We start from the raw sequence: 25648 nt of genomic DNA on the forward strand, positions 1-25648 counted from the left end.
CCAAGTATCAAAGTATGGAGCTGACAATTGTAAAGTATCGTTGACTGCTGGAATTTATAGTTTACCATAGTGTGGTAACTTCACTTGTGTCCACTACCACTACCTTAACATAAAAGTATTATAAATATATTTACCATTATAAAAGCATTTCAGATGCAGTACCAAGTAATGCCATGAAAAATCCGGCACTTGAGTAAAAGAATCACTTTACTCTATTAGCAAAAACAAACAAAGAAAAAAAATCACTTTAATCACTTTCCAGTGGAACACTATTTTCTATTTTAATTTAGCAAATATTGGTAGCAAGTTTGACATCTAAGTCTAGCAAGTGTCAAATTTGATAGTTCATTGGCCTTAACTACATTTTCATTTAATTATTATAACATTATTCTTTTAAAATATTTTAATTGTTCGTTTCGTTCGTTTGAGTTAGGACATTGAGTTAAAATTTAATACTTATCACAAAAAATAAATATACTATGTTAAGATAACATCATGCATTAGAGTACAAAATAAAATAGCATATCTTATATAACATGGTTATATTATTTAATTGGAGATGGTCTAAATGTGTTTAGTATTTGCATTTTTTGCACAAACTTTCATCTGAAATAAAAAATCTATTCAAGACTTAGCGCTACCACATTTTTCTAAAGAACCCAATTAAGAAGGCATTTTCTTGCAGCATTTTATCAGATTTACCAACGGCTGATTTCTTTGCATTTTGCTTTTGATAAAAGGAGATTGTTAGTTAAGCATCATTTGTTAGCATTGGGTTAGAAGGCAATTATTGGTATTATTATATCTCATTCAGTTCGTCGATTCGAGTTTTTAATTTAAATTAAGATGTGACTTTATATGAGAGTTTTTAATTGTAACAGAAAAAATTAGATGTGACTATTTTTTAGAGTTTTTAACTGTTATAAAATTAGAATTAAAAACTCGAATCGGTGAAATGAACAAAGCATAGTATAAAAGGGGATGGAAGGGATGGGGAAGCTTATGTCTGATTTGTCTTACAGAGTTATGAGAATTGATTTGAGGCTTGAGAAACCAAAGGGTTGTTCTTTTGCAACGAAACTTAGAAAAAGTTTGAACTCGAGTTACAATTTTATTTAAGTTATAAAATTTGAGTTTGAACTCAAGTTTAGGGCTAAACTCAAGTTTTGAGAGACTTGTAGAGGTTGTTCTTTTGTATTGTTGAGTTAGGGTGACTTGAGTGATGATCTTGAGTTGAGTTTGAGTTATAACTTGAGTTGAAGTTGTAACTTGAGTTTGTGTTTGGATGTGTACATTTGAGTTATGATTTGAATTAAGAATCTATTTAAGTTTGTGTTTGGGTGGGTCAAAACTTAAATTTATATTTAGATAGTATTTTAATAAAAACTCAATGGTGATGAAAATTTTTTAATAGTATATATGGGTGGGATTTTATTCGTCTTATCGTTGTGAATGCATAGAAAAAAAATCATCTCAATCAGAATTAAAACGAAAAAGTTATGACATTTTTAAGAATAAAAAAATATTGTTCATTAACTTAAGTTCGAGTTTATGAACTCAAATTGAAAGAGAAACTTAGGGGCTGTTCTTTTGCCCTTTTTGAGTTATGTGACTTGAGTGTAGATTTTGAATTAAGTTTAAGTTATAACTTGAGTTGAAGTTGTAACTTGAGTTTGTGTTTGGTTGTGTACATTTGAGTTATGGTTTGAAATAAGAATCTTTTTGAGTTTGTGTTTGAGTGAGTCAAAACTTGAATTTGTATTTAGATAGTATTTTAATAAAAACTCAATACTGATGAAAAATTTTAATAGGGTATAGGGGTCGGATTTTATTCGTCTTTTCGTTGTCAACGCATAGAAAAAAAATCATCTCAATCAAAATTAAAACGAAAAAGTTATGACATTTTTAAGAATAGAAAAAATATTGTTCATTAATTTGAGTTCGAGTTTCTGAACTCGAGTTGAAGGGGAAACTTGAACTCGAGTTTTAATCACAAACTCGAGTTTTAATCACAAACTTGAGTTCAAACTATAGTTCAAACTTAAAAAAACATGAACTTGAATAAAGTTGTAACTCGAATTGCTTTTTTGAGTTTTTAACTCAAAAAGGGGATGCCGAAGAGCCCCTTAAACTCGAGTTTCATAAGGGTCATTCTTTTACAACAAAACTCAAAAAAAGTTTGAATTCGAATTACAACTTTATTTAACTTTACGTTCTTTTGTAAAATTTGAGTTTGAACTCGAGTTTAAATTCGAGTTTGAACTTGAGTTTGGAGCTAAACTCGAGTTCAAAGCCTCGTTCATTTCACCGATTCGAGTTTAGAATTCGAGTTTTGCTACAGTAAAAAGTTCTCAGAAACAGTCACATCTAACTTTTTTGCTACAGTAAAAAGCTCTCATAAAAAATCACATTTCAACTCGAATCAACGAACTAAACGGGTCAAGTTTCCCATTCAACTCGAGTTCATAAACTCGAACTCAAGTTAATGAATATTGTTTTTTCTATTCTTAAAAATGTCATAACTTTTTCGTTTTAATTCTGATTGAGATGATTTTTTTTCTATGCGTTCATAACGAAAAGACGAATAAAACCCCACCCAAATACCCTATTAAAATTTTTCATCACCATTGAGTTTTTATTAAAATATTATCTAAATACAAATTTAAGTTTTGACTCACTCAAACACAAACTCAAAAAGATTCTCAATTCAAATTATAACTCAAATGTGCACATCTAAACACAAACTGTCAGGCCTCGTTCATTTCGCTTATTCGAGTTTTACTACAGTAAAAAGCTCTCAGAAACAATCACATCTAACTTTTTTACTACAGTAAAAAACTCTCACACAACATCACATCTCAATTCGAATTAAAAACTCGAATTAACGAACTGAACGGACTCAAATTACAACTTCAACTCAAGTTAGAACTCAAACTCAACTCAAAATCATTACTCAAGTCACTCTAACTCAAAAATATAAAAGAACAACCCCTAAACTTAAATTAAATTGTAACTCGAATTCAAACTTTTTCTGAGTTTTATTACGAAAGAACAACTCTGCAGTCTCTCAAGTGCTACTCTATCAGTGTTTCTTCAATTTATTTTAATTGAGTAAAGCTCATTATCTTAGAGCCCGTTTAGTTCCTCAATTCGAGTTTTTAATTCGAGTTGAGATGTGATTTTATGTGAGAATTTTTTACTATAGTAAAAAAATTAAATGTGATTATTTGTGAAAACTTTTTACTGTAACAAAATTTAAATTCTAAACTCGAATCAATGAAATGAATGAGACCTTAAGAAATTGATAAGTTCCTAACAACGGTATAGAGCATCTAAGATCCATAAACTTTTTGAGTTGAGAGAAACTTAGGGCTAATCTAAGAGCTAATCTCAAAATTTCTGGAGGTGAGTCGGCGTGATTGGAACCTACAATTTCACTGACTGAACTGAGAGAAAAACTAAGGGCGTCATTATCTGCCCCTTAGAAGTGACCTTAGGGTTTCATACAAAGTTGAATCGCGCCATGGTTTGCCGGAGATGGAGATGCAAGGCTGTTTGACGCGTCACCCAGAAGATTCGCGTGGAATTTTGATGGAGTCGAACGATTTGAGGGAGTTTTCACGATCTGGTGGTACATCATCCAGATATAAGATGAACGACGATGATTTGGGACTTAGAGCCGCGGATTTTGGTGCAAATCATGAAAGAACACAAACTCTAGATGGAGATCGAGCCGTGAAGGTGAACCCATGCGAAAATCTGATCTTGTCAGATTTGGGACTGTACGATTTCTGGCGCTGCTGAGGCTAGAACCAAAGAGTTGGCCGCGATTTGGACTGGGCCAGAGAAATCAGACGCGAAACCAAGCGAGATTGGCGCTGTGCTCGAAAATTCCTGTACAATTAGGATTGGGCCTTGCGATTCCGTCGCGGTTGAGGCTGATTTCGGCCGAATTTGGATCGGATCACACGATTCCGGTGTGTTTGGGGCTGATTCGGTGGAATTGAGGCTAATTACGACGAGGTTAGCACTGGGTCTTGGAATTCACGTGTTATTGGGATCAATTGTGGTTATTTGGGTGTGTACTGCCTAAAATACTCAAAAAAAAAAAAAAAAAAAAAAAAAAACCTCTAAAAAAATGTAATTTGAGTTCTAATTTTATTTAAATTCATATTTTTTTAAGTTTGAATTTTAATTTATAATTAAAATTCAAGTTCAAGTGTCCCCTTCAACTCGAGTTTATAAACTCGAACTTAAATTAATGAACAGTATTTTTTCTATTCTTAAAAATGTTATAATTTTTTCGTTTTAATCCTGATTGAGATGATTTTTTTTCTATGTATTGATAACAAAAAGACGAATAAAACTCCATCCATATACCCTATTAAAATTTTCATCACCATTAAATTTTTATTAAAATATTATCTAAATATAAATTTAAGTTTTTACTCACTCAAACACAAACTCAAAAAAAAATTATTATCTCAAATCATAACTCAAATGTACACAATCAAACACAAACTCAAGTTACAATTTCAACTCAAGTTATAACTTAAATTTAACTTAAAAATTACATTCAAGTCACATTCCAAAAGAACATACCTTTGATGATTGGGTCTTCCAATTTGGGGCTGGATATCAGAATTTCAGCGTAATTGAGGTTGGGGTAGAGATCTCCGGCAAAAATTCTGGCGAAATTAGAGCTGGTTCCACAAAAATCAGTGCAATTGGAGTGGCAATGGGAGGAAGTGGCGTGAATGGAGTGGAAATAGAGGCTTTTGCAAATGACAACCCTATAATTCATGCGATTGTTGTTCTAAAATCTGAAGTTAATAGGTTGGTTACTTTGTGTTCATCATTCCAAGGCCCATTGCTGCATTTGACGTTCCTAAATTTTCGCCAACAAAGGCCAGAATTTCAGACATTTACAAAAACAATGATTCATGGTAGAGCTCAAGTTTAGGCCGCGTTAAACGGGCTAGTCTGAAGCCAGTCACTGTTGATTGAAGCCTGACTCGATTTTAAATTTTTTAGGTTTAAGGTCAGATTAGACTGATTCTCTTTTTTTAGTTTGATCCAAACATCATATTTTTAAAAGTTTTTTTTTAAAAAAAATACTTTATAAAATTACAGGCCAGACCGATCTTAAACTTTTTAGACAGGATTGGGCTGGGCTGACCCTTTCTCTTTTAGGGTTAGGCTGGCTCGGCCTGAAATTTTTCTCGACCTAAATTTCTACCTCTAATTTATGGCCATAGTTACTTGACTTACAATTACAAAAAAGAATGGACACCAGCAATCATGAAAATAAAAGTGGAAACTACTTTTGAGAATTCAATGTGGGCAATTCGTCTAGTCTGCATCGAAAACACGAAAATGGGACGAAAATGGAGACATTCGGTTGCGAGTCTTTTGGGGCGGGGGTAATGTTAGGTTCTGAGTATTAGAGCTAGTAATTAGTAGTTAGTTAAGGAGTATAATTTACTAGAGGGTCATTAGTTAGCATTGGATTATAAGGTAATTATTAGTATTATGACAGGCTCCTAGAAGTTATTAGTTAGTTAGATAATTGATTAGTTGTTGCTATTTGTTAGTATGCTTTTAAGCATTTAGTTATCAGTTTGTTAGAAGGGTTAGTAGTATAAAAGGGAGAGGCTAATAGTCAATAGGAATTATAAATTGATTTGTGAGTTTGGGAGTAACTTTTGGGAAGAGCTAGCAGACCTCTCAAACGCCTGCCGATCTATCCTATAATTTCTTTCAATTATTTGATCAATATAATTTTACTTTTATGTTCAATTCCTCAATTCAAGTCCGGTTCTTATCATATTATTAGTATAAAAGGGGTTGGCAGAGAATTGATTTGAGGCTTGGGAAACCAAGTTGTGGGAAAGTTGCAGCCTATAGAATGCTGCTCTATCAGTGTTTCTTCATTTTATTTTGATTCAATAAAGCTTAATTTCTTAAGAAATTGATGGGTTCCTAAGAGAGATTGAGGGGCATTCATTCTCCATAGTGATGTGTATCCGTCTCTTTTTATCATGTACGAGCCACCTAATCATGTGTTTTTCTCATAAAATTAAGAATCTTTAGTCTAGCAAGACTCCCGTGTTATAAAGAACAAAGAAAAAAGGGAAAATCGATCTAAGTCCCACTAAGTTTGTTTCTTTGAATTGCAATAACAGCAATGGCATGTTATACCTATTACTAAAGGAGGTAGGAAAGTACTAAGTACAGTGACCGGTCATTTGTCTCCTTCTTTGAAAAAATTCCGGCTTGTGTTTTTACCGTTTTATCATTGATTGCTTATTTCCGCTTTGATTTTTGTTTGGGTATTTTTGTCTTTTTAACACATTTCGTATGTGTCCTTTGAAACATGTGTCTCTCTATTTCTGATGTTCTCTCTTCTACAAACATGTGTCTCACATTCTTATTTAATTTTTTGGCTTTCTTCTAAGGGTGCGTTTGGTTACAGTGACAGAATGGTAATGGGAATGGTAATGAGAATTGTAATAGAATGGAATTGGAATGCGCTGGAATCATAAACTGATTCCATTATTTGATTGGAGTTATGGAATCAACACCTGAATGAGGATTATGCTGTTTGGTTGATAACGGAATGGAATTGAAAAAATTGTAATTTGACAAAAATACCCTTGATTAATAATCCTAAATAATTTAATATTTTAATTAATTAAAATAGTAAAAACATAATTTATTTATTGAAAAAAACTTTTTATTTGAAAGATAGTAATTTAAAAACTATATTTTAATTGTAAAAAAAATAATATTTGATATTTTTATGTAATAATAAATTATCACAAGCTTAAATATGATAACTTTTGACATCTACCATTATATGTTCCGTGAAAAATATAATTTTAACCCCTGTCAATACAATTTTTATGCAATATTGTCACACTATAGTTTCTTAATAATTAATGCATACATAAATTTTTAAAAAAAATCAACATCTCATCCCTTGTAAATAATATCACTAAGTCATAACATAATATCACTTAGTCAATAAAAATAAGCATAAAATCAACATCCACTTATGCCTGCAATTTTTGCCACGCTGCGGACATTGCCCTTGGCAATCTGGTTGGCTAAAAGAAGCATGACAGACATAACACAAGTTTACTCTTGAACGATTATATATATATATATATATAATCAATTGAACTACATAGTGTATACAATTGAGTGTATACAATAACGTTTATACAATAAAATTGAGAATTCAATTATCAAATTTCTCTCCTTTTGGACTACACAAAACCGAAATTGGGTGCAACAAATTCAGATAAATAATTAAATTCAGATTTGCCCGTGTCATGAATCTCCGTACGCCAACTACATATATAATTCCAAAATATAGTCATATGCCAAGTGACGCAAGTTCCTAATTAATACAATTTAATAAAGTGCAACATAATCCTAATTACTTATAATACCAAAAGAATCGGAGGCTCCTAAATATCACCGGCAAACAAAGCTCTAGCCCACTCATCTTTTTCATCATCAGGGATACTAAAAAAGTAAGAAACTAAATCATCATCTTTTATCATCATCCAAGCTACCTTATATCGTTCCATTGCGGTAATAGTTGTGGTCCTTTGTAGCTCATCCCTAATCCGGCTATGTTTTTCGGTCATGTCTTCACCGATAGCCCGACTTAAACGTTCACTTGCCTTTTCAATAACACCAGCAAGTAAAGCAGATGATCTTTCAATGGCTTCATAAGCCTCCGAGTCCTTTGTAGTCTTCCTTTTTCTTTTTGACGACCCTTGAGATTGAGCTTGAGTTTGAGAAATAGCCAATGCTTGTGAGAAAGACATTGACTGTGCTCCATCCACAAAGGTAGTATTGTGAATGTCATTGACAAAGTCCTCGTCAATATTAATATCGTCAGCTGCTTCTTTTTCAAGTTCCTTAATTACATCAGCAGCAGCCTCGGCACCCATACCTGTTGCACGATCTTTGCCGAAAACCATACACAAGTCCTCATAGTCGGGAAAAGCCTTGGTCTTAAACGGTAATGCTTCCTTGTGACTCTGAATTTTAATACAATGAAACATTAGCATAATCCTGTCCATACCTGCTTCGAAGTTCAGTCATGCCCCAGGACCATTTAAATTATATGTTGACATGGTATGCAAGTTAATAATATTGGACGTGCATAACAACATAACAATGTCCTTAACTATAAAATTGTGACGTGCATGCATGTAATGTCCTTTACCATAAAATTGTCATATCTTAAAAGAACTAAATTTTAAAAAAAAAGTACCTTAAGATATGCTTCCCATACCGGCTTCTCCGTTGTAACCGTTTTTCTATCCGGATCCCATCCGAAACCGTTACAATTAGGCCCAGTTAGCATTTCATGCACTATTTGAAAATTAGTCTTCAAAGTTTTCATTCTAGACTCTATGTGTGACCTAGCTAGTAAGTCACATCCCGGCAACCTACTATGTAACTTTTTCTCAAGCGCATGCAGATGTCCAGCCTTGAAGTTACCTTCTGCTTTATATGTTCCCTCGTTATGTAACTCCATTAAAGCTTCAATTAAAAATGTATCCTCATCTTCATTCCAAAACCGTTTATTTTGACCTGGACCTCTGGATTTGAAAGTGTTCATCCTAACAATAACAACGAATGATGTAACAAAGAACGAGTAAACTACTTTACTAGTAACAAACATACTTACTGTTTGGAACACATAAACCATTTGCCCTACGTAGAGCATCGCGTAATACTCTACCATCAGCTACAGATCCTTCCCATCCAAGCAACACATATACAAATTCCATATCTCGTGTGCCTACTCCTAAGACGTTTGTTGCAACAGCTCCATGTCGATTACAGTATTTAGGTCTCTCTGTCATAGGCACTCTCACCCTAATATAGGTTCCATCTAGTGCACCTAGGCAATTCTATAATATATAAAAGATATAATTACTAATTACACCATGGGTGCTACCCATTTTAAACATAACACAGAAATAGGTACGTTCCTTAAACCATTTCCACCTATCATCGGTTGAGTTATCTGCAATCGGCTTAGGTCTAACGAATAACACTCCATGAAGTCGAATGATTGAATGCAATACATTGTGAAAGTACTTACTAACCATTTATCCAGATCTCATAAAATGGAAATTTATAACTCTATTTTTCTCATGGTGAGCAATGGTATGTAAAAACATAGCCACTTGCTCATCTACTTGCAAATACTTAGACGCTTTCAACCCACCCCTAGTTTCTAGCAATGTGCACAAATTAGTGAAGGCATTTCTATTCATCCTTAATTGATCTCTGCATATGACATCACTTGCGTAAGCTAGTTGATAAACATATTGCCTATGAACAAACACGTCGAGCACATAAAGTTGTCTCTGTAGTTGTATTGGTTCTATATCCTCCATCACCACTATTTCCATCAATTCAAAGAACCATTGCACTACATGCATAATATTCAACCAATGTAAAAGCAAAGCCACTATCTTCCTCTTTCTCAGACTTTCACTTTTGACTAATCCTAAGCGAGCCATTATCCTACAATAAAACAACCAAAGCGAGCCATTTAAACGCACACTCATGAGTTTAATTTAATAATAGCAATGAAGTGAACAATACATTGCTATAACAATTCCTATGGAAATACCATCAACAAGGTATGAAGTTGATATCCATATGCGAGAGGCTTCTAAATTGTAGCACCAATTATCACATTGTAGCACCAACTAACAATATGGAAAAAAGTATGCATATAAAAACAAAAGAGAAAGCGTGAATATATAAAAGCAAGGAAAGAAAGACTACCTGGAGCTTCGTAAGCCTTCTACGGATGGCCTCTTAGGATGGAGATCGAGAGGCAAGTATTTTTTCTCTTGATGAAAAGCCTAACCACCTTTCTGCAAAACCAATATTCAAAAATACACAAAACTGATATTCTGCAAAATAATCAATCCAAATTCAACCCAAAAAGACAATAACAAAATCACATTGCCGTTTTCCGAGTGGAAAGCCATCACAAATAACATGTATCACACCTCATTACAAAATTTTGAGTGATGAGGACCTTGGAGTTTTGGGGATTATGGTTTGCTAAGTAAATATGTAAAAGGCAGAAACATGTTTCGAAGCACATTCATTTTCCAAGTTTTCCTCCCTGTTTTCAGTTCCCAATCCGAAATCCACAAATCCAGAAATCGGACAGCCAAATCCGAAATGAAAATCGAACCAAAATCCAAAATCGAATCCACAAATCCAGAAATCGGAGAAAACGGCCAAATTTCAGCGAGCATGAAAACAAATAATCAACCGAGAAAAGGAAATAATCAAACAAATAATCAAAACAGCCAATATGTGAACCATTGCATTATCTCAAATTTCAGAAATCGGAGAAAACGACTCTACATAAGCAAGAAGATTCCGAAAAATCCAAAAACCAACCGAGAAAAGGAAAAGATTTCAAAAAATGAGAACGAAAATGAGAGAAGATTTCAAAAAATCAAAACAAACCCAGAACAGAGAGATCTCTAAGAACCACGAAGGAAGAAGAGGGAAGATTGTACCTGCAGTCGTTTCTCGTCGTCGGCGTCAACAGTCGATCGACCTTCCGTCCGTCAAGTGTCTGCGCTGGCCTCAATTGGAGTCGTGGTCGAGGGGAGATGCGGCTAGGACTCTTTTTCTTTTGATCGGGGACAAGGGGAGACGAAGGCCAAATTGGGTGAAAAAAATAAAATGGCTGAATGGAAAGGCCATTCAAGCCACCCCCCACTTGAATGAGGATTCACTCAAATTGAGTGAATCAGCTTTCCCACGGAAAGCCTTTCCTAGCCAAAATAAAGCAACCAAACAATGGAATTATCAAAATGATGTTTCCTTTCCATTCCATTCCTTCCGACCAAACATGCCCGTCTAAACCCAGCATAAACCCCTTACCTTCTGTGTTGCACCGTTAGAAGAGTAAAACAAGACGAGGCTTTCCTGTAAGAGCACGTAAAAGCCCAAGCCCAAAGCCCAGTCCGCTATCAATCCACTAAACGCCCACGAATTTATTTCAACTTCTTTTTTCTTCTCTTGTTTTTTTTTTTAATTGGATATAGAATAATTTCATTCACTGCAAAGCAAACTAAAATCACTGCTTGTAGTAATAGTGAGAAATTTATCGATTCTCTTTCGTGGAAAAGCAATGCAAAAAAAATTGCAATAATTAAAAAAATAGCGAAAAATCAAAAGTAAGGAAATAAAGAAAATTTCCATTAGAAATTTCGGATACACTGTAAACGGAGCTACATATTTGCACTGGGACCCAAAACAAAAGAAAGAAAATAATCCTAATAACATATCCAGATCTAAAGTTACAAAAACAAAAAAGTGCTAATTCTTTTTCTATATTATTCTCCTATTTTGAACCATTTAGGCGGCGGCCTTCTTGGGCGACTTAGCGGCTTTGGAAGCCTTCCCGCCATCTGCAGAAGCGCTGTGGGACTTCTTCGGAAGCAAAACAGGGTTGATGTTGGGAAGCACGCCGCCACTGGAAATCGTCACACTCTGCAGCAATTTCCCCAACTCATCGTCTTTCCTAACCGCCAACAATACGTGCCTGGGGTTTATTCTGTTCTTCTTGTTGCCGCGAGCGGCATTTCCGGCCAACTCCAAAACCTGCGATTTCAAATTCGCTACCTAATTGGATCATTTCCCAGGGGGAAGAAAAACGCAAACCGAAACCTAAAAACTAAAAGATTCAGATCTGGAATTTTTCAAATACCTCAGCGGCGAGATATTCAAGAACGGCGGAGAGGTAGATCGGAGCGCCGGTGCCGGTTCTCTGGGCGTAGCGGCCTTTCTTCAAGTAGCGGACGATACGGCCGACGGGGAACTGGAGACCGGCCTTGACGGACTTCGAGACGGCCTTCTTCCTCTCGCCTCGTCTGCCTCCGGCGTCCCTCCCGCTTCGTCTGCCTCCGGCGCCCGTGGTCTTTGTGGCATCCATTGATGGAGCTTTCGAGCTTTTCCGCTTTTCAGAAAGAAAAGAAGATTTGAATTGAAAGGAAGTATGTGTCAATCGCTCTGAGTTTTTCGAATATGATGTTTGGTGGGAAATTTGGGAAATGGAGAAGGCCTTTTATAGGGTGGTATGACACGCTGGCGATCCGGTTGTTTTGGTTTCAGCCAATGAGATTGCAGCATGATAAGTGAAGTTTAATGCGTACGGAGTAATTGCGAAGATGATCCGACGGACGGGGAGGCTTGACACGCTGGAAATCCGGGCCTCGTTCGCTTTAAATATTTTTTGCGTTGCCTTTTTTTTCTTTTGAGAAACCGCGGCGGTTTTCTTTTCCGAATAGCCACGTTGGCAATCTTTTGGATTTTTGTTTTTGGACGAAATTTGGATTTTTTAAGTAAATATTAGTACAAAGTAAATAAATTTAGGTAAATAACCATTATCAGAAGTAAAAATTTGTATGCCTAATAAATTTATTACTACGGCTGTTTACTCTAAATATTTTATAATATACTATTTACTTCAGTTAAAATGCTATTTAATTTTTTTTCTTTTTTTTACTTAATTTATGCTCTTTATTCAATAAAAATGTTATTTACTTTTTTCTCCATTTCTTAATTTTCAAAGAAATTTTTTTTCCCTTTTAGTAATTCTCACTTTGTCAACCTTGAATAGATAAGAAAGTTTTTTTTTCCCTTTAGTAATTCCCATGCACTTTAGGCTTCGTTCATTTCACCGATTCGAGTTTTTAGTTTTATGTTTCTACAGTAAAAAGTTCTCAAAAAATGTCACATTTAATTTTTTCTGCTACAGTGAAAACCTCTCAGAAAATGTCATATCTCAGCTCGAATTGAAAACTCGAATCCGCAAAATAAACGATGTCTAAAAGTAACGGTTTAATTGTTCTTGCTTTGTTAAATTTGGATAGAAAAACCTAAGCTCATCCGATGAGTAATTTATGTAGTTGTAAATATCATTTTTGACTAAATACGCCGAAAACTTAATGCAAGTTCTTAACTTTAAATTATGGTGGCCTCATTGGCTGCGGTGCTCAAGGGCCTTAAGTAAATTCGTTTAGAAAAATGGTAGAAGATAAGCCTACACTTAAAATTTATGTTTGTAAATAATCAATTTATTAATGTATAAAAAATAATACATCTTATTATGTTTTGAATTTATATTTTAAAATCTTAACTCATTTCTCTCTCCTCTGTTGTTCGTGGGTCTGCCGTTTTCTCTCTCTCATCATCAGCCGTTCTTTTTTCAGATCGTCGTCGTTGGAGATCACATATTACAAATTTTAAAGTTTAAAGCGATATAAGTATAATTATTATTATGGCTAAATCAGTTACTAGATTAAATTAACTTTTTTCTTTTAAAAAGGAAACTAGATTATTGATTATATTAACTTTACTAATATAATGTAAATCTAGGTTTTATCATCAGAATATAAGTTTTGTTTCTTCGTAAATTTTGGATTTACTCAGTAAATTCATAACTTTACTAATATATGATAAACATGTCTGCTCGTAAATCTAGCATTTACTGTACAGTAAATCTAAGATTTTTTGTTATTTGTAAATCATGGATTTATAGTATAAATCTAGGATTTACCATCACAACACAATTTTTATTCCTTCTTAAATTCTGAATTTACAGAGTAAATCTATGATTAAATCGAGAATTTATCATCAAAACACACATTGTGTTTATTCGTAAATCTTGAATTTAAAGTGTAAATCTAGGATTTACTGTTAATGGATTATATTAACTTTACAAATATAAGATAAACATTTTAATTATGCTCATAAATCTATGATTTACAATGTAAATTCATGATTTACCATTAGAACACAAATTGTGTTTCTCCGTAAATCTTGAATTTGTAGTATAAATATAAGATTTACCATCAAAACATAATTTATGTCCCTTCGTAATCTCATATTTACAGAGTAAATTTAGAACTTTACTAATATAAGATAAACATATTTCAGTTATGCTCGTAAATATAGAATTTATCGTCTAGGATTTACCATCAGAACACAGATTGTGTCATTCATAATCCTGAATTTCGAGTATAAATCTAAAATTTGCTAATAGAACACAATTGTTATTCCTTCGTAAATCTTGAATTTACGCGGTAAATTTAAGATTTACCATCATAACATATAGTTTGTTTATTCATAAATTCTAAATTTACAATGTAGAGAGCGAGGAGATAGAGAGAGACAGAGTAAATTTTAGGATTTAATTTTTTTTTTAATTAGGAGCATTTTTGGAATGTTAATTTAGCGTAAGCTCGGGTTTACACTCATTAAGGCTATTTACTTACTAATTATAAACCTTTTCTTACTTATTTTTATTGCAACATTTTTAATCAGGTAGTACATCCCTTAATCTCCCTTAATTTAGAGAAAAATACATGATTTACGATGTTTTTGTGCATGCCTATTATTTACATTGTAGCCTCTTATTTTATCTCTATTAATTGAATGTCAATTGTGTTATTTTTAAGTGGAATAGCATAACTAATAGCTTTTTACCACCTTGAGTGGATTTTTTTTGTATTTTTCCCCTTAATTTAAGAGGCCTTTTAAAAATTATTTGTACTTTTGAAACATATCTTTTATTTTCTAAACTGCAAGACTATTAAATGTAATTTTGTATTCAAAACTTGCTATGTTCAACAGATAATTTTGCTAATTCATTTTGTTTTTTTGGTGACAGTTGATTTTAAGTATAATCATATCTAATTTATTGTATTAATATCTTTTTCGAGGGAATTTATTTTATTAATATCATTTTCTATCACCACTTCATCATGATCCTCCTAATTCATTAAAATTTGATGTTTCGATTACTAAACTTTCACCTTATTTGGACATCTCTAAATGCTAGTTGGAAACCAGTATAGAACTCCTCTTTGGGATTCAATACAATTTTTTTATATTCTCTAGTTTTTTCCCCTTGTAAGTTTCTCGTACCTAGATTGGTATATTCAAAATTTCTTTTAGACATACACATTCTTAATTAGTCAAATAATTAAGGAATACGCATTTGTGAAATGTGATTGAGATAGCGTGTCAAGATGACGTTGAGGTCACATAGCTATACAAGGTCGAGGCCATGCATCAAGATAAGGTCGGGGTCTCACGTCAAGACGAGGTTGAGATTGCACACCAAGACAGGTTTTGATCACAAAGTATTCTCTCCATTGTTGTTTAAATAACTTAAAATAAACATTTTGCATTAAATGTAATTATTTATATAAAGTTTTCAGTTACTATGCAATTGAGGCTTGTGTTGACGGTGTTTTTTCGACAACTCGTAATTATCTCTCCAAAAATACTCGCGGTTCAATTAAAGATAAAAAACCGAAAAATAATGTAAGGAGACAGTTGTTTTTATAGTGATTCGGCAATAACTCCTTGCCTAATCCACTTGTGTATGCACTAATATCTCAGCCGATTACAAGCTTTCTCTAAATGGTATCTAACTCTTTTCTGGGTTCTTTTGGCTCTATTTATAGGCATTTACAAAACACTAAGCCTTCTCCGTTCTCAAGGAGGAAGCCATCTTCCATCCTCGATATGCGGGAAGGTAGGTGAGTTTTCATGATGACAATCTCAGGAAATGCGGCTAACCCCTCTCATCTGCCGCACGATCTACTGACTCCTGCAGTAGCCGTTGGATCGATGCGTCCTTCCCCGAGTTGACAAGACCGTTGACGGGTTTGACTCGGCGGGATGCCTCGACGCAGTGGCTCTCAGAGGTCGAGTCACTATCCTCGACGCCTCTCTCCGCGTGTGATCTCTCGACGCAGAGGGCACCTTAGCTACAGCCACTCCTTCGACGCCAGCGACCGATTCAGGACAGGGAGTCATCGGCGCCTGGCGTCGAGAGAGTGGTCGATTCCTCGACCATGGCGTAACAGCTTGATTATCCATGTGAACTCAAAAATTAATCTGTCAATGTTAATTGCCAACAGCTAAAACTACTGAAAAGTAAGTTCAATGATGGAAAAAAAAAAGAGTGGGGATCAAAGTGATATAATACTCATAATTCAAGGACAATGTTAATTATCTAAACATTTTGTTATGACCCTGTTTTTTGTTCACTTTCTAATACAAGAGTACTTCTTCAGACTTAGTTTCTAAATTGATCAATTGGAGTGTGATTGCAGACTTGACCAAACATTAAATTATCACCCATCAATTAGGCAGCTACCTCAAAATTGAAGTCTTCAGTTTGAACTCTCTCACCCTGAGTTATTTTATTTTATTTTTCTCATTTTGAGCTAGAATACATTTGGACTAGATGTCAATTTTCAACATGGATTGTTTTGCAATTTGAAGTTTTATAAAAAACAATGGATCTTCACAAATAACTTCTCAAGTAATAATATTACATGTCCACATGCAAAAACTATTAATATAAGGATTGGGAATGGAATTCAATCTCGTAATTTTAAGAATTTTGAAACCCTAGATTCAAAGTGCCTTTTTTTTTCAACCCTTGGTTTCATTAATTATTTCTAGAAATTATTGGACGTGTACGTGCACACACCTTCAGTGGAGATCACAAAATAGTGTGATCTTCTAATAAAATAATGCATAGGCAACATCTTTTGTGCATTTTATTATGAACACTGTAAACGTAAAATAAGGTCCCTAAAGTCTAGATTCTAGACGTAATTGTTCCTTAGGATGTGCCTGCATTATCCGGCGCATAAAAATCATAAACCTGATGATCGTATGGGAAAGAGCTAATGAGCTTCATTTGCATCCTCCTCAAATTAGCAGCAAACTCCACTGCTTGATTCATGGCTGCTCGAGCACCCGCCAAGGCCTCCTCAAGCTCTGTATGTGTCAAATAATAGCTGCATATTTGACCAAGGATTTGATCGTGCCTCTCCTGAAACTTTTCTGCTCTTTCTTCAGCCTGTTCTAATGCTTCATTTATGATCCTTAGTTTTTCTGTCGTGATCCGTTGTCTATGCCATCTCTTCGCATTAGGGGCGAAAAGAAAGAACGACGTTGAGAAGCCGATTATGGCAAAAAGTACACGACCAAAGTCCATGGAGATTGTGATTGTTGAGAGAGGAGGGAAAAAATTGTTTAAGGCCAGAAGAAAACGTGGGAGCAAAGCAGAAAGTTGGCACATGAAAAATACCTTCCTTTGGTTGGGGGGCGGCATTGAGCTACTTTTTGGCTGCTCTTCCTCTTCCTTGTCATTTGGGGGAAAATACATGAATTTCCTTGTCTTGTGAAATACTATTAAAATATACCTTGGACACATTTATATCATTAGTTTAGGATTCTATTACCAAAAAAAAAAAAGGAACAACAAAGAAAAAAGAAAACAAAAGAAAAGAAACCATTTCAATCCATCGGGAAAAAAATAAACTAAAGAAAATGATGAAATGTCCATGATTTGCTGCACTCTTGATGTTCTGATTCACGTTGCAGGTAAAGAATTTTGCTGACGGATCATCATTTTCAGGAAAAAATTATAGCGATCACTAATATAAAATTATGCTTTAAGAAAGTCAACTGCGCATCCGGGGAATCGAACCCCGGTCAGTACCGTGGGAGGGTACTATGATACCACTACACCAGATGCGCTTGATGCCTAGAATTTTCCAATTAATTAATTTAACTTTTTTTTTATGTTGAAGGAGAAGTGAAGAAATGTTCTTTTAATGAGGAGAAAGCTACGGAAAATAGGAAAGGAATTTGTAATTGTACGTATATATGAGCTTTCCAAATTTCCCAGGATTGTTTTGCTCAAAAAAAAAAAAAAAAAAAAAATCCCAGGAATGTTGATGTCTTCTGTCTCAAAACATAAATTGAAAGATTTGTTTTAACATCAAATCAATGATCAAGCAAATCAAGGTTATTTATTTATTTTTTTTTTTACTTATTTAAGTTGAGAAAAATCAAATTATGCAATGGCAAAGGCATCTGACGAATAGTAATCATTTCTTAGTTGCTCTTAAGGCCCGTTTAATTCACTGATTTAAATTTTTAATTCGAGTTAAGATGTATTTTTATGTGAGAATTTTTTATTGTAACAAAAAAGTTAGACGTAACTGTTTTTAAGAAATTTTTACTGTAATAAAACTCGAATAAGTAAAATGAACAAGGTCTTAGACCAAATACTTTGTGTTAAGCAACCCAACTTATGCAATGACAACAAAGGTTTCCTGACCAGTTTCCCACAGTGATTACTAGTGTACAGTACAATTAAAACCTAGCTCATTCAAAAAATTGATAATGGATCGAACTTAAACCTCATTTTTTCAACAATTTAGCTGTTATTCTACCCCTAACAGTTCTCACATCTGGACTACGGTTTCTTGGCTTTCTTTTCCCTAGCTTTCCCGATCTTTGCCCTCTTGTGCCCATTGGCTTTGGCTGCTTTGTTCGGGATTGCATTCTCTCTAAGCGCTGACGGCGAATCTCAGGATCAGCCCAGCCTTTTCCCCAATCTGAGAACCTTGAATAAGATTGGGACTTCGTCTCAGATAACTGCATATCTGCCTCAGGGTTAACATAAAAAGTTTGCTCTCCCTTTAACCGCAGAAACTCCAGACCAAGTTCTGTTGGCTCTGGGATCTTCAACTGAACATGGGTCTGCTTTAAAACAATGCATTAAGAAAAATGAGACCAGAATTGCAAGAGACTTCCCTAAACAGTAATATTGAATGTGATGGAATCAAGTAATCACAAGCAAAGCAACATTCTTCTCTTAAGGCAGAACATCAAGCTAACAGTTATTTAGTAATATTATTTTCTTTCAAATGTGAGCCTTTATTTATAACAAGGCATTTTCAGTCTTTTAGCTACAACTTTTTTTTTTTTTTTCCAAAGCACAAGACTTGGTTTTGTAGTATCGATTGTGTCAAGTAAAAGAGAATGAACATACTGACAACATGCATGTACTTGAACTAGCCAAGAGAAGGGGAAAGAAAAATTATACCTTGCCATCTCCTTCTCTGATTAACCCTTTACCTTCCATAATTCGTGCAAGACCTTGCCACCAGAGTACATCGGTTGCCGTAAATTTTTGAGACTGCGAAGGAATCACATGATGAATTGACAACAATTAAAAGCGTGACAATGAATTAAAACAGATGGCAGAATGGAGATATGAAAGGGAAAAAGAGATCTAAATACCTGCTCCCTTATTTTGCTGACAAACATCCTGAGGTTTGGCTTTTGCATGAATCTCTGTTGTGTACTAGTACCATCGTAGTATGATGTATCTATGCGAGTAATCCGTGCCTGTGGTCCAAGATATGCGCTTCGTCGGATGAAAAAGGAAAAGCATAATACATTTACAAGAAGAAAACCAAATGACCGTATCTATGAGCATTAAATACATTCAGCAGTTTTTTGAAATTTAATAATTTACATAGTTTGGCTATCTGCTTTTAGCTGCTTAAGATCAGAAAAGCATTTACAAGGCAGGTGTTTTCGTTTCCTTTTTCTTTCGTGGTGCAAAACAACAAGGAATGCAAGCAAAGCATAAAAGAATTAAAGAACACGGTATGTTTTGATATCAATAGAACTATTAATAGTATAAAGTTATCTGATAAAACGGACAACAAGGAATGCAAGCAAAGCATAAAAGAATTAAAGAACACGGTATGTTTTGATATCAATAGAACAATAGTATAAAGTTATTTGATAAAACGGCACATCTATGAGACTATGACAACAAAAATTTAGCCCCCGTTTGGTTCATTGATTCGAATTTAGTTGATTTGACTTTTTGATTTGAACTGTGTGGTTAAAAATTGTTGTTCGAATTGGCATTTGCATGTGCAGTTAAAATTTTAACCTGAATGGGGAATAAAATTCGAATTTGTTTGGTAGTGAAAAAGTAAAGAGAGTGGACATCTTTTTATTATTCAAAAATAGTTTGAATGATTGAACTTAAGGGGTAGCTAAACTTTAAGTTAGACAGTTTAACTCAGCTCAAGTGGGGAATATAATTCGGACTGCGTGCTTACCAAACAAGAATTCAAACTGTGCTCACCATTCAAACTTAGTTGAATTGAGCTAATCAAGTGAAACAAACGGGAGCTTAATCCTCCATACTATTTACCCTAAAAAGTTATTTACAAAAAAAAAAGAATATAATCATACTGCTTACATGATAGGCAGCAATAACCTGCATCAAGATATCTGCCTCCTCTTTCAAATTCTGCATTTCTGGAGGTCCATTAACACACACATCACACCTGCACAAAATGGGTTTCACTAAACGCAAAAGACGATGTTTCAACATGAAACAATGCCGACCACAACCCTTGTTTATGTAAGATACCGCAAAAAGATATCTTTGAAATTATGAGATTACAGATAGTATGCATTAACATTTTTTTAGAAGACATGAGAGAAGAATGTATCATTTGGTCTTTTGTTAGAAGGTACATCAGCCACATGAAGGTACAAACAGATAACTTCTCTTTTTACTTTTCAGATAGAACGTATTTAAGATTACACATAAAAGTGTTAAAGGCCATAAAACTAAATTTAGTATCAAAAGTGAACATAGGATAGAAAATCAAACGTACAAGAGACACTTCTCATCGGAGAATTTTTCTCCAAAGTACTCCACAAGTCTTTTAGCCCGACAGCACGAAGTATTCATCCCATACCTGCAAAGAAAGCAAAAATACTCATCCATATAAACATAATGTAGGTGTAATTTTCAGAGCAAAATAGCGTGCGACGGAAACATAAAGATGGGATAGAAATAAAGAAGACAAGAAGGAAAAGTCATTATAAAACCTGAAGCAATCCGACAACATCTTGTATGCTTGCCTTATCTGCTCCTCACTTCTTTTACTAGGCAAAAGTGATGGTACTCTTTTTAGGTTTGCAACCAGAACTGTTGAGAAAACCGTAACAGAGCTTTTGTTACATTTTATTCTGTATCAAATCTCCAGTGAAATTCAACTAAATTAGCACTAGCACCTTTCCCATGTCTAAAAACTTCACAATAGAGTAGTATTCCATGAAGCAAGATGAAAATATAGGATGAGAAAGGAGTCCAAGGAACAATCATGAACTTTCAAGTAGAATATCATATAACATGTGCATAAGTCCATAAATAAACAACGAGAAAGCATAATTGATTCAGTCTGCTAAGTTCGCACAAAAAAGATAAATCAACTTACTGCAATCTGCTAACTTTCCATCCCTTCCAGCACGACCAGCTTCTTGATAGTATGCTTCCAGACTCTGTATTACAACTAAAGGTTAAAAGAAGCTCATTACAATAATAGTCTAAAACTATAAACGCCAGGGAACAAAAAATGACAAACTAAAAGTGACACAAGTGGTTGCTTAGTAACAAAAATGGCCTCAAACAATTGAAAGAAATGCTAATAATTTTTTTAGAGGGAATAGAAAAATGGTGCAACACTGATTTACCATATAGCCATAAATATAAATGCACCAGGAATTAGAGATGGACACGATAAAACATCAAAGAAAATCCAACTTAAAATGAACACCTGTGGCCAACCATAGTGGATAATCCGTCGGACATTTAACTTGTCAATCCCCATTCCAAAAGCAATTGTTGCTACAATGACCTGCACGTCAGGGTAAAGGAAAACATCAAATGAGAAACTATAATCTCTATCTCCAAATTACAGTTCGACATTAAAAGAAAAATTAAGAAATTCAAGAAGTTAAATATCATAGGTTTATTTAAAAAAAAAAAATTTTTTGATACAAAAATTTCCATTGCTTGGGCATAATAGTTGGTAAATGTCTTTGATGGTAGAAAAAGATAATCTAAAGTGTAAAGAAAGAAGACAAAGAAGAAGAGAAAGACAGATGAACAATAAAGTTTAGACTGTCTAGCATCCTTGATTAAGTCTGAAATTCATACCTCTAGCGTGTTTTCATGAAACTCCTTGTGAACGTGCCTCAGATGTTGTTTTGGCAACTGGACGAATACGCTTGTAAATTAGTTGCATCCAAATAGATGACATACTTCAAGGATAGCATAGACTATTTTGCTTCAGAAAACAGTTTTTAGAGAATACTACTAGAAAGTATGTGCTGAATCAAATTTTATACGAATTGGAAAAACAGGGCCTATCACCCACCTTGGCATGAGGACATATTTAAATTTTTTGAAACTGCTTTAAAGATCCATTCAATCCCCAGCCAATTATATTCAACCCCAGAAATGGTTATGCAGCCAACATTTCTCAAGTAAATTCAAATATGCTCCTTACCAGTCTCATAAGATGACAGACATTTGGGCATTTATGACACGAATTCTTATTCAGATATGAAATTGGTTTAGTAAGTAATGCGAAGATCGCACATTGATTGTCACAGGACATGCGTATAACACCATCCATATAATCTAAAATGCTATTATATCTAACACATACCGTTGCATTATAAGCAGCAGCCTTCACACCACACCCACAAAGAAACTTGGAAATATTCAAAGTTTCTTTTCTTGTGGGAACGTATATAATAGTTGGTCCTTGTCCCAAGTTCTGATTAAGAAATTGATGTCTATCTTCCGGTCTATTTGGTGGATCCAATGTCTCAGATGGCCCAGTGATATTCCAGTCACAATGAGGAGATTCTGCACAGAACTCGCCGAAGGCAACTGCAGAAATAGACACAGAATATTAAAAAACACAATAATATCCAACAGTGAAAGCAGATTATGAAGGTTTTTTAATAACAAAACCAAATGATATAGAAAAAAGACAAATGCTAAATTGAGAACATCAATACCATCCCAATCGTCGACGCTTCGAAAGACATCAACCTCATTTTCCAAGTACTCAACCGACATTTCTTTTCCCTTTGAAATTCTAGAACCATGTTGCTTTGTTGGATAAACTCCATCATCACTTTCAGAGTATCCCTCCTCGACATCACTCAAATCATTTTCAGAAATAGCATCTACCTCTGATATGCTATCAGATGCAGTATTTGATTCTTGTAAGAAGATCATTTGTTTCTTTTCACCAGCTTTTCTTGTTCTTGCATATATGTTTATCAATTCTTGGAAATCCTTCTTATAAGAAGATGGCGAAGATGTTCTGCTATGTTTAACCTATAATACAGAAGCAACTATGGATGTTAGTAAACAGAGATAATATTAGAGGAAATGATGAAACATCAAGACACAGCAGTGTAAAAAAAAATTGTTAAAAGCTATTAGGAAATATAATAAGCCATCTATTTGAAAATTTCAAACTCTGGAACTATACAGAGAATAAAAATACTGAAATCAGGAAAGAAAAGAAAACGGGGTACTCACTGAAAACCTCAGGTTTGGCCGAAAAAACGAGGTAACTACAACCTTTGTTTCTTGTGACATGGACAATGACTTGAGAATATCTTCTCGAACCCGTACTGTGGCAGTAGCAGTTAATGCCATCACTGGTATATCAAACTTTAGGAATTTCAAACTGCTAGCACTAAAGTTTTCTCGCAGCACAGACAATTTCCTGAAACATATGAACACATGCAACAGATATTTGTGATAAAACTTCAGGGGACAGCAAAGACAACAGTAGGTATTTCGGTATTCATGTAGCATATGAATATGAATGACAAAGACAAGGGTAGTCTCAAGAAAAATGATGTTTTAGACATTCATATTAGTATGATACCAAGTGTAACACAAATCAAACAACTGACATGGTGCTGATGTCAAGAAATACGACAGGAAAAAAAAAACTTATGGAAACTGACAAACCTGTAGTCTGGTCGAAAATCATGACCCCACTTGGAAACACAATGGACTTCATCAATTGCAAATAGTGCAATTCCACAACTTTCTGCCAACCCCTGAAGTGGTTTGATCAGTCTGTTGCACAGCAGATTAACATCTTAAGTTGAAAAAAACTTGCGCGCACACAAATCATAAAACAAAGTGTTATAGATATCTTAACTTAAAACTGTCTCAGGGCAAACATATATTATGCTATACATGCCCCTCATTGCTTTCTTTTCTACAGTACTATCAGGCTGCCCAGATCCAAGAAAGCAAGCAGAGACCCCATGTTTTGCCAGTTTTAAGCACTGATCATGCATCAGGCTTATTAGCGGCGATATCACAACCACAACCTTTCCTGTCAACAATGCCGGAATCTGGAAACACAAAGACTTCCCTGCCAAAAGGTAATTGACCATAAGGACCTGCATTCCACCAAATACAATCATACAACAACAAGGAAGCAGAAACAAAGGCAAGCAGATAATATTTACCAGAACCCGTCGCGGCAAGAACAAGACAGTCTTGGTGAGCTAACCACGCCGTCAAGGCCTCTCTCTGAAAACCTTTCAAGGACAAATAACCAAACTGCTTTTGCAATAGACAGTTCACTTTCTGTTCCCAATCTGCCCCAATGTCTAGCTCATCTGAGCAATCAACTGGAATCAAATGCGATGATCTCTCGACGCAATAATTGTCGCCCAAATAAGGTTCTTTTCTTTGTTCCACAACCCCAGTCACAACTCTATTGGCTTTATTTATGGATTGGAAATGTTCCAATATGGTAGACTGCCTCTTTTGATCCGAAGACTTGATAATTTTTGCGGGATTTGTAGAAATACTACTACTAGTTGCGGTATGATTGTTTCTACGGCATCCATTCAACATAGATTCAACTGCATCATCAACTGATGGACCCACTACTTTCACTGCCTCAACAGCATTCGAATTCTCGAACCCCATTTCAGTCAATTTTGCAATGACTTGTTTTGAAGAGATATTATTATTGCCATTCATGGTTTGAAAATGTTATCTAAACAAAGAAAAACCAAGAAGAAACGCAAGTTAAGCTAGGAACTAGGACAGCATCAAGTGAACTCAACATACCTGAAATGACATGAAAAATGAATTATAATTGAAAATAAAGTAACGAAATTTGGTAAAGTAAGTGTTCTGATTTTCTTTTCTTACCATTTCTAAACAAAACAAAAAAAGCCCTTCAATTTTTCTTCAATAATAAAACGAAAAGGTATGGAAAAAACAAATCGATTTATTCTAAAATGAAAGGGTCAGTTCAGCTGGTGAAAATTTATATAAAAGATGAAATATTTGAAACCAAAAGTGTCGATTTATTATAATGTTGTCAGATATCAGGAAGCGAGGATTAACAACTACGAGAAATAATTCTGTACTTCCAAATACTTTGAAATCCAACAATCTCCAAATGAAAAAGAAAAGAAAAGAACGGAGAACACAATCGCGAATTTACAAGGAAAAAATCCAGAAAGACAAGAACTTGGGTTAGAGAGAGATCACAAACCTAATCGTAATTGTCGAATTGCCGGAAAAAAAAATGATGTAAATCGCATTCGCCAAAAGCTCAATCCCTCGGATTTCAGCCAAAACAGCGGCAGCGCGAAACTTGAAACAAAAATGAGGGAAGTCTTCTCCTCTCTTAAGAGATGGTTTGTCAGACGTATTATTCATATTATTTTAAATAATTAAGTGTTATTATTATTTTTTATAATGGCAATTGTATATTTTTAATGTGATATAAATAATATTTTTTATTAGGTATTTCGGATTTTTTTTTCCCTCGAATAGCAGATTACCATTTACCATGGCGTCATGTTG

At 34.5% G+C, this 25648-nt stretch overlaps 2 protein-coding genes and 1 non-coding gene across 5 annotated transcripts; all 3 read right to left on the reverse strand.

Annotated features, from left to right (window-relative positions):
- Positions 1 to 11250: 11250 nt before the first annotated feature.
- Positions 11251 to 12094, reverse strand: LOC21386436 (histone H2A.1). Its single transcript, XM_024173338.1, has 2 exons — positions 11783 to 12094; positions 11251 to 11676 (listed from the first exon to the last, which is right to left on the reverse strand). Exons 1-2 carry the CDS (start codon positions 12005 to 12007, stop codon positions 11431 to 11433), a joined length of 471 nt encoding a protein of 156 aa, XP_024029106.1. The 5' UTR covers positions 12008 to 12094; the 3' UTR covers positions 11251 to 11430.
- Positions 12095 to 17572: 5478 nt separating this feature from the next.
- Positions 17573 to 17643, reverse strand: TRNAG-CCC. Its single transcript has one exon. It is a non-coding gene; the product is annotated as a tRNA-Gly (tRNA).
- A 537-nt stretch (positions 17644 to 18180) lies between these two features.
- LOC21386438 (ATP-dependent DNA helicase Q-like SIM) lies at positions 18181 to 25434 on the reverse strand. 3 transcript variants are annotated; one of them, XM_024173335.1, is made up of 16 exons: positions 25335 to 25434; positions 24289 to 24827; positions 23972 to 24191; positions 23777 to 23887; positions 23336 to 23525; positions 22804 to 23128; positions 22446 to 22672; positions 21932 to 21988; positions 21549 to 21629; positions 21210 to 21273; positions 20821 to 20920; positions 20604 to 20687; positions 20180 to 20267; positions 19198 to 19305; positions 19001 to 19093; positions 18181 to 18654 (listed from the first exon to the last, which is right to left on the reverse strand). In XM_024173335.1, the coding sequence occupies exons 2-16, from the start codon at positions 24809 to 24811 to the stop codon at positions 18313 to 18315; spliced, it is 2613 nt and encodes an 870-aa protein (XP_024029103.1). In that variant the 5' UTR covers positions 24812 to 24827; positions 25335 to 25434; the 3' UTR covers positions 18181 to 18312. The 3 variants fall into 3 exon arrangements, 2 of the variants coding, with proteins under 2 accessions (XP_024029103.1, XP_024029102.1); XM_024173334.1 differs by having other exon boundaries at positions 18181 to 18657; XR_002903253.1 differs by lacking the exon at positions 18181 to 18654 and having other exon boundaries at positions 19015 to 19093; positions 19198 to 19324.
- Between the last annotated feature and the right edge of the window lie 214 nt (positions 25435 to 25648).

The sequence above is a fragment of the Morus notabilis genome, unplaced genomic scaffold, assembly GCF_000414095.1.
Source record: "Morus notabilis unplaced genomic scaffold, ASM41409v2 Scaffold519, whole genome shotgun sequence".
Lineage (NCBI taxonomy): Eukaryota > Viridiplantae > Streptophyta > Magnoliopsida > Rosales > Moraceae > Morus > Morus notabilis.